The sequence below is a fragment of the Tachysurus fulvidraco genome, chromosome 23 (assembly GCF_022655615.1).
Source record: "Tachysurus fulvidraco isolate hzauxx_2018 chromosome 23, HZAU_PFXX_2.0, whole genome shotgun sequence".
Taxonomy (NCBI): Eukaryota; Metazoa; Chordata; class Actinopteri; order Siluriformes; family Bagridae; genus Tachysurus; species Tachysurus fulvidraco.
This window is the reverse complement of record NC_062540.1, coordinates 21075680-21084704: the sequence shown is the minus strand read 5'-3', so window position 1 is coordinate 21084704 and position 9025 is coordinate 21075680. Positions and strand designations below refer to the sequence as shown.

Genomic DNA, 9025 nt, shown 5'->3' with positions numbered 1-9025 from the left:
TCCGGTGTGTAAGTTTAAACAAAAGCTCGTGGTCATGAAAAATAAAGGAAGAGGAAACAACGGCACGGAGGAAAAAGACGCCTGCTAGCGTCCGGTCTGGAGGTGAAATCCGATCCGCTCGCTCAGACGTCTCGCTCTCTACTGACGATTAGTCGTGTGCGATGGTGACGGTTCGTTTTGTGTCATCTGATCGTCTGGAGCGAGATAATTTCCACCATTTCTCTCCCCGGCTCTAGCTAACGAGCTCAGATTAGCTAAACGGATGACGCGTATCGTCACCTGCTGTTATTTAGTATATTTATTAGTAATATTAAATATATTTATAACCTGATTTGCTTGGAAAGTTTAAAAAAAAACACTATTATGTATAATACGATGATAAATTGTGTCACAAGACACTTTTCTGAGCTCTCCTGAGTTCTGGGATCTCAATTTATTACTCGACACGTCACCAGACTGGGGACGGAAGCACGAATAAACGAACGAGTGACGAGATCCGATCCGATGTATCGGTCGGTACGGGTCTGATACCTGCCACAGATGGTGACATCAGACATCAGAGAAAATATGTAAAGATAAATATTAGAATTTGTAGCGGAATCGTTTCCATCTAAAGAGACGTTCGTTAGGATTTTATTAAGTCTTCTGTTTTATTTCACTTATTAAACGTAGAACAGTTTAAGTGGGAAGTGTGAAAAAGGATGAAATGATATTTTGTCCTCTTTAATTTGTAAAAAGGGTAAGATATTAAAAGGGTAAACAGCGTTTTTTTATTTGTACCCGTCCGTCGACTCCTTTTTTTTTTTTTAAAGCCGATAACGAAGCGGGTCATTAAATGAGTTTAGTTCATTGTTAAAAGGTCCTGAATAATATTTTGTCCCTAACTGACAGAACAGATGGATGTCGGCAAAAAACTGCAGCATAAGTTGGGAGAAGAAATAAATAAAGAAAGAAAGAAGGAAGGAAGGAAGGAAAGAAAGGTAAGTCTGTCTCTGTGCAGCACGTCGCGGCTTCGCTCCAACACGGTCGGTGCGATCGGGGCGTCGACTTTCTCCACCTGATTTATTTCACAGCAGCATTTTGGACGGCTTCGTGGGACACGTGAAAATATTTATCATCCGGACCGACACGTCACGACGGCGGAACTGTTCCAGAGTCTCACATAGATCTATAGATTTAAGATTCAAAATATATACTACTGAATTTCCAGTGTGTGTGTGTGTGTGTGTGTGTGTTCGGGTTTGTTCAAGCTTCTTTACATCTCCAGAAGCGGGAGATTTCACATCTTTTGCGTAACGTAGGTTGCATATGTCATCGTCAGTTTTTTTTTCTTTTCCCTCCGTCGTCCGTTTTGTTCTTCTCTCTTTACGATCAACAGAGTCAAGGCAGGAGAGTAAAAGGTAAAGGGCAGGAAGAAGGACGAGACGGTGCGATGAGGGAGGCGGAGAAATCTAAAAGAACAGAAAGGTTGTTTATTTATCGATACACCAGATGAGAAATGGTGCTGGATTTGTAGTTGAGCTGGTGGTTGGGTACGAAGTTGTGGTGCAGGCTCTTGCGTGTGCAGACGTCACCCATGTAAAGACCTGTACACGTGTCGCACGACACCTTGGAACAATTTACACACGTGTGCGAGGCTCCGGTTTTGTTACAGAAGCCGCAGCGCGACACTCCGGGGGCGGACGCCGCTGACGCTCCTGACGCGGACGGCGGTTTGCTCTGGAACAACTTGGCTCCGATCGCTGGCTTGTCCAGATGAGGCGAGTGGGAATGCGAGTGTGACAGCGGGTGTGTGTGAGTGTGTGTGTGAGCATGAGCATGTGGGTGCGAACTGGAATAAACCGAAAGCTTCTCCTTGACCGGCAGGTAGCCGTCCAGAGGGCGCGAGGGATTTTTGGGGAAGTCCGGAAAACCGCAGCAAGGGGCGGGGTCCGAGCCGTGGCACGTCGGGCAGAGGATGGCGTCGCACCTCTGACAGGAAGAGAGAGTCAGCGAGCTCAATCCGCAGCCCTGACACTTTAATCCGTGACTCTTTGGCGCCCAGGATTCCCAAGATTCCCTACTGGGCGTCCTGGAAGGTGTGTGACGGCCGCTCATCCCTCGCTCCGTATACAGATCGATCTCGTCTAGCGAGGAGAGGTGGTACGAGTACGGCTCGGACGGCTGAGAGGGGTAATAATCTCCGACAGGGCGGATGATCTCGTCTTTCAGGTCCTCTTCGGCGTCTACGAATAGCGGCTCTTTGCGGAGGCTGAGTGAGGTTTTGAGGACGGGTTTATTGGCTTGGTGCCAGTGACCTGCGCTGTCAGTCACGTCTACGGATTTGGAAGGACGTCCGCTGCGCCTCAGGTGGGCGCGGTCCAGGTCTATCTGGCGAGCTGATAAACGCGCGACGTCGTCGCCGGAGTTCCTACGCACCTCCACAGCCTCCAGCTCAGCCACGCCCCCTCCGCGCTCCTTCAATAGGCGGCACTCAGCCTGCGCCAGGAGCAGCTCGAACGCCAGCTGGCGGAGGTGATGGGCCCCGGAGCCGGTGTGCTGATCTCTAATCACATACTGCAGATCCTGATCTCGAGAGTAGCCAAAAGAGCGCAGGATGGCGCGAAGATCGGAGTCGCAGATGGCCGACTGGAGCTGGTACACGTACGGCCCGGTGAACATCTGAGAGACCAACACACCGCGTCAAACACACAGAAAATTAATCCAGTATTTTAACTGTTACTAATAACATTCACAATAAAAAAGTTTCATCTGAGACACACTGTAGTCTGATAACAGTTAGATTTATTACTAAACCACACACACACACACACTCGCCCACATGCTCGCACGTGCTCACACACACACACACTCGCCCACATGCTCGCACGTGCCCACACACACACACATTCGCCCACATGCTCGCACGTGCCGTGGCCACATACACACGCGCACTCCCACACACGTGTAATTTGAGGCCCACACACACCTTAATGCAGCGGAACTCTTTCTTCCAGGGGAAGAGCAGCAGGTTTGTACAGACGGTCTCTAGCGTGGCGAAGGCGCTCTCCAGCGCATGCAGGTTGGAGCCCTTCAGCATTCTTAGTGAATTCTCGACAATGTCATAGAAGCGGATTGTGCGAAACCGCTGCCCCGCCTCTGCCTCGCATGCCCCCAGCAGGGCAGTTGCCGTGGAGACGAGGGCTTCCTCCCTCACGTTCCCCTGAGCTCCGCCCACTCCTTCTTCGAGCCTCTTCTCCAGGAAGGCCACGTACCTCCGGAACAGATCGTCTCGAAGCTTGGCATCCATCGCAGGGCTGCGGGGTTTACACAGTAGTGCACACGCACTTATGCATATTCATGAGCCCTTATTCTGATTGGCTAAGAAGTTAGGCGAAGGTTCAGTTCCAGTGGGATGGCAACTGAACACAATAAAGCGTCCCATCTGTGCATGTCAGGCAGACACAAAGCTCACGGGCAACACGCTCACAGATTAAAAGTGCAAGACCTCACGTGAGGAAGAGGGACAGGAAGTAACGCCGTAGGATTTCATCAGTCCCTGTTCGTGCGTTTTCACCGTTGCCATTGTTTGTTCACTCGCTCATGCACCTTGAGCACAGGATACTTTATTCAAGCTGCATTCTCATTGGTTTATAACTCCTTCAAGTTAAGAGTACGTACAAAACCGCCTTCCTTTCTTCATGTGTTATTTCTCAGTATAAGTGTTAATCCGCCCAGGTCTCGCCCGGAGTCCACGTTTCACACCCACGCTGTTCGCCGTCCCTTGAGGCCTCGTTAAGTAAAATTCCCTGAAGGAAGTGGAACAGGATGTAGGTGAAGGACTAGGGTCCGAGGGTTTCACTGAAGTTCTTCCAGCTGCAAAGGTCGTCTAAAAAAAAAGAAAAAAACAGTAAATTGCAGCTGCCATCTAGTACATGCTTATAACGTGTTTGTAGAGTTTATTAACTACGCACACACACTCACTCTCCCTCACGCACACACACACGCGCACACTCTCCCTCACGCGCGCACTCGCTCCCTCACGCGCGCACTCGCTCCCTCACGCGCGCACTCGCTCACTCTCACACACTCGCTCACTCTCACACACGCACGCGCACACACTCACTCTCACACACGCACGCACACTCACTCACACACGCACGCACACTCACTCACTCACACGCACGCACACTCACTCACACACACGCACGCACACTCACTCACACACACTCACTCACTCTCACGCACGCACGCACGCACACTCACTCACTCACACGCACGCACGCACACTCACGCACACTCACTCACTCACTCTCACACACGCACGCACACTCACTCTCACACACGCACGCACACTCACTCTCACACACGCACGCACACTCACTCACTCTCACACACGCACGCACACTCTGACACACACACTCACACTTTTTACCCAGGACAGGTTTATTTATATATATATATATATATATATATATATATATATATATATATATATATATATAAGTTAACAATAATAAAAAGACTTGAGTAGCTGATTAAAAGACGCCCTTTGCAATGACTGACATTTCTGACGTTTTTTCAGCTTCTTTCTCTCCGATGTTCCTCATAAACCTCATGTTTATCCATTACAGTCATATATATTTAAAATCACAGCGAATAAATATTCATATTGTTATAAAACCTAAAACGTCGCGTTAAACAGAAAAGCTGCGAGTTGCTGTACAACAATATTAGCATTACTGAATAAAACATTAGCATATTAGCATGTTATTAGCATCAGAACGCAATCCAATCCGTGTTTAAAAACATCGTTCTGTTTACATTTGTATCCGGTGATATTTTTCTACTTACGCGATCTGATTTCTAAGCTGTTTTGTAATGCAGCAAGCTAACTAGCTTAGCTGAGCTTAGCTTAGCTCCGCAATATCGGGCCCCTATGCGTTAGCTTTCATTTTCTATACACCCGTATTCCGAGAAGATTGACACCTAGTTGTCCCGCCTCCAACGTCCTCATTGGCTGTTACACTAACCGTTCGGCGAAGGGTGTGCAGTTAACCAATCACCACAGAGTAGGCGGGACGAGCCAGAATTCGGATAGGATAACAAAACGCCTCAGAGACGCCCAACTCCGTAGGCTTGCTAGCTTCTTAGCAATGAAGCAAACTAGCAATCTGAAGCATCCTCTCTTATAACCGCTGTGATTAAGCAGCATTCGCTCCACCAAAGATGTTATTCAGACACGTTTCAGCACGTATCAAATCTAAATACAATCTCGTATTAATCTACAAATAAACACATACTGGTATTTTTTTAGACGCCATCAACAAGATAAGCAAAGCCCTTACCCTTAACGTTCCGACAGAACCCCCCCCTCACTTTACATGTACGCATGCGCGAGAAGCTACCGTTCGGGCATGCGTTTAACTATTGATAATGAGGTACGTCAACGCGTCCGCCATTTTGGAAAGGGACATTGTTAATAGTAATAACTCGCAATGTGTTCAAGAATTTTCTTAAGATTAGATTAGATTCTATCTTATTTTCATCATGCAGATAGTATGTAACCAAAAATGCAAATACAAATGAATGAATGATTACATAAATAAATGAATGAATAAAATAATATATTCTTATATATATATATATATATATATATATATATATATATATATATATATATATATATATATATATATATATATATATATATATATATACAATCATATCTTAAAAAAAAGTTCAATGACAAGAGGAACAACAAAGCAAATTCTTATTTATTAATGAAGTGCTATTATACTGTACAAGGAAATCGTGCAATAAGATTTCTTCTGTGTTCTGGTAACGAGGTGGTGGAGTGAACTTCACCTAGACTTCACTAGGTCTCTCCCTGTGCCAGACTTCAATCAACCTTCCTTTTTCTAAAGTACATAAAGTAGTATGTATATTTTAAAAAAAAATGTGTGTGTTCTTGCCATATTAGCTCATAATAGAGTTTTAGGTTGACAGTATTCTCGGTTAGACTAGTGAATCACAATCTGTATCCTAGTGAACCATTCAAAACGAAAGGATAAAGAATCAGAATCAGAATCATAAAGTCGTGTCAAGTGCCGTGAATGAATAAATCCTCAGGATGTAGAGTTATTGGTAACTCACATGGAACTTGCATGGCTTTTTAACTTACATGGAAATATTGTATTGAGGCGTGGAATTTCCCCCCTAATCAATGTTGTCTCTTTACATTCAATGAAACCCTATGAGCCCACAGACTAAAGTCGCCCCTTCCAATATGGCTGCACCTTCGACGCGCCCCCTTCCAAGATGGCCGCTGTAACACACAACGTCACCGAACAGGAAGAGAATTGTCAACTTCGGGCTTCGCTCATAAGGTGAGCTAGTTTCGCTAACTCCTTATGTTATGATCATTTTGTATTAACACGTCTTTAGACTGCAGCTTCGGATGTTGTGGAATGAAGTGATGGCATTTCTCTAACTGTTTAAAGTAGATAATCTTATTTTGGTTTATTTTGCATGGTTCAGTAACGTTGGCTAGTCAGTTCACCTTAAGCTAGTTTTTGGTCTATAGGTTTGTTTTTATTAATTAATATAATGACAGTGACATGTTTGTTTTTTGTGTAGGTTCAATAACGGAATGAGAGAAGACTCATAACACACACACACATACACACACAGGCAGACATATACACACGGACATATACACAAACACACACTCACAGACACACACATATATCTATACACACACACACACACACACACACACACACACACACACACACACACACACACACATACATATACACATACACACTCTCCAAAATACACACATCATGGCGATGCTGGGCAGCTTTGGTGGAACTCGGCGAACTGCTAAAAGCCTCGGCGGAGGAGCAGAAAGGGACTTGACCGAGTTTGTTTGTCCGGTTTGTCTGGAGATATTTGACTCTCCGATGATTACAGAATGTGGACACACGTGAGTCTGAATCTAAACCGCTTTAGTTTGGGTTTTGCTTTTATATTACTGTTAGTCTGTGAGTCAGCTGTTAACAGAATCGATTCTTTCATGCCCGCTTCAAAACAAAGAGTCGACTCCGAAGCTTCGACTCTAAAGCTGTCCTCCGATGCGTAGACAAAAAGAGAAGCAAATTTTGCATCTTCCTTTTATTCATGTTCGCTCACACGATTCTCTTTTTAACTTATGTTCGTACCTGCCATTTATATTGTGATCAATTTTTGCGGAGTTGACTCACAATATTTTGAATCATCTTCAGAATCGACACTTGGGTCGTGTGCAAAAGTTCTCTATTTTAATGATTTTGTCTTGGTACATGAGATGTGATCAGGAATTGACAGAGATTTTATTTTATGGATATAGTTTGTTGGTTATAAATAAGGTTGGTATTTGAGATGAAAAGAAAAGTCGTGTGTTTGACTTTCGGTTTTGTTTTGCTGGAAGTGAGAGAGCTGAAGTGAGAGAGCTCCTGAAGTGAGAGAGCTCCTGAAGTGAGAGAGAGCTCCTGAAGTGAGAGAGAGCTCCTGAAGTGAGAGAGAGCTCCTGAAGTGAGAGAGCTCCTGAAGTGAGAGAGCTCCTGAAGTGAGAGAGCTCCTGAAGTGAGAGAGCTCCTGAAGTGAGAGAGCTCCTGAAGTGAGAGAGCTCCTGAAGTGAGAGAGCTTCTGTACCTCCTTGCTTTTGTGTTTCTCCAGTTTTCTGTCTATAAAGAATAGAATAGAATAGAATAGAATAGAACGGGGGGCATAGAAGCCTTTATTATCGCCACATACACATTACAGCACAGTGGAATTCTTTTCTTTACATACCCCAACTAAGGAGGTTGAAATCAGAGTGCAGGGGCAACTATGGTACAGTGCCCATGGAGCAGGGAGGGTTGAGGGCCTTGTTCAAGGGCCCAACAGTGGCAGCTTGGCAGTGCTGGGCCTTGAACCCCGGTCCTCTGATCAACACACCAGAGTTTTAACCAGTTGAGGAGCCCCTCCCCCCCTGTCTGTGTGTGTCTGTGTGTTCGTGTATTATTGACAATGTCAAGACATTTATTTTTTTTTTTTTAGAAATTTTGCTAATTGAGAAGAATTATTCAATTTTTTATCTTAGACAATGTTAAAACTTGCAGGTTCTGCAACCGCTGCCTTCAGGAGTGTTTGCGACCCAAGAAGCCAGTGTGTGCTGTGTGTAGAGCTGCTTTGGACAAGTGGGGGAGAGCCAGCGATCTGGACGATGTGATCCACCGCACACCCAAACCATGCAAGGGCTGTGGGCAAGAGGTGTGTCTGTGTGTGTGTCTGTGTGTGTGTGTGTATCGATCTCTGTGTGTGTGTGTGTCGGTCTGTGTGTGTGTGTGTCGGTCTGTGTGTGTGTGTGTCGGTCTGTGTGTGTGTGTGTGTCGGTCTGTGTGTGTGTGTGTGTGTCGGTCTGTGTGTGTGTGTGTGTGTCGGTCTGTGTGTGTGTGTGTGTCGGTCTGTGTGTGTGTGTGTGTCGGTCTGTGTGTGTGTGTGTGTCGGTCTGTGTGTGTGTGTGTGTGTGTCGGTCTGTGTGTGTGTGTGTGTGTGTGTCGGTCTGTGTGTGTGTGTGTGTCGGTCTGTGTGTGTGTGTGTGTCGGTCTGTGTGTGTGTGTGTGTCGGTCTGTGTGTGTGTGTGTGTGTCGGTCTGTGTGTGTGTGTGTGTGTCGGTCTGTGTGTGTGTGTGTGTGTGTCGGTCTGTGTGTGTGTGTGTGTGTGTGTCGGTCTGTGTGTGTGTGTGTGTGTCGGTCTGTGTGTGTGTGTGTGTGTGTCGGTCTGTGTGTGTGTGTGTGTGTCGGTCTGTGTGTGTGTGTGTCGGTCTGTGTGTGTGTGTGTGTGTCGGTCTGTGTGTGTGTGTGTCGGTCGGTCTGTGTGTGTGTGTGTGTGTGTGTGTCTGTGTGTGTGTGTGTGTGTGTGTCGGTCTGTGTGTGTGTGTGTGTGTCGGTCTGTGTGTGTGTGTCGGTCTGTGTGTGTGTGTGTGTGTGTCGGTCTGTGTTGGTCTGTGTGTCGGCGT

General features: G+C 46.0%; 2 protein-coding genes across 5 annotated transcripts in view; one reads left to right on the top strand and one right to left on the bottom strand.

Moving 5' to 3' along the window:
* Window positions 1–625: 625 nt before the first annotated feature.
* Window positions 626–5460, bottom strand: spata2 (spermatogenesis associated 2). Of its 3 annotated transcripts, none has more exons than XM_027142536.2 (3): window positions 5328–5460; window positions 2969–3868; window positions 626–2661 (listed from the first exon to the last, which is right to left on the bottom strand). In XM_027142536.2, exons 2-3 carry the CDS (start codon window positions 3287–3289, stop codon window positions 1477–1479), a joined length of 1506 nt encoding a protein of 501 aa, XP_026998337.2. In that variant the 5' UTR covers window positions 3290–3868; window positions 5328–5460; the 3' UTR covers window positions 626–1476. The 3 variants fall into 3 exon arrangements, with proteins under 3 accessions (XP_026998337.2, XP_026998340.2, XP_026998338.2); XM_027142539.2 differs by lacking the exon at window positions 5328–5460 and adding an exon at window positions 5013–5215; XM_027142537.2 differs by lacking the exon at window positions 5328–5460 and adding an exon at window positions 4834–4973.
* Window positions 5461–6078: 618 nt separating this feature from the next.
* Window positions 6079–9025, top strand: part of rnf114 (ring finger protein 114) — an 8218-nt gene continuing 5271 nt past the window's right edge. The window contains exons 1-3 of one of the 2 annotated variants that reach the window (XM_047807011.1): window positions 6079–6368; window positions 6619–6970; window positions 8127–8277. In XM_047807011.1, the coding sequence (XP_047662967.1) occupies window positions 6828–6970; window positions 8127–8277 (294 nt within the window). In that variant the 5' untranslated portion in view covers window positions 6079–6368; window positions 6619–6827. Of the gene's footprint in view, window positions 6482–6618; window positions 6971–8126; window positions 8278–9025 lie in introns of both variants that reach the window. The other variant, XM_047807012.1, reaches the window with a different exon arrangement.

What these genes read in the sequence shown, in the direction of transcription:
- spata2 (XM_027142536.2), bottom strand. Translation starts at nt 3,289, where the DNA reads ATGGATGCCAAGCTTCGAGACGATCTGTTCCGGAGGTACGTGGCCTTC. An exon ending in AAGAGTTCCGCTGCATTAAG is followed by an intron (nt 2,662 to 2,968) that starts GTGTGTGTGGGC and finishes TTGGTCTCTCAG; the next exon opens with ATGTTCACCGGGCCGTACGT.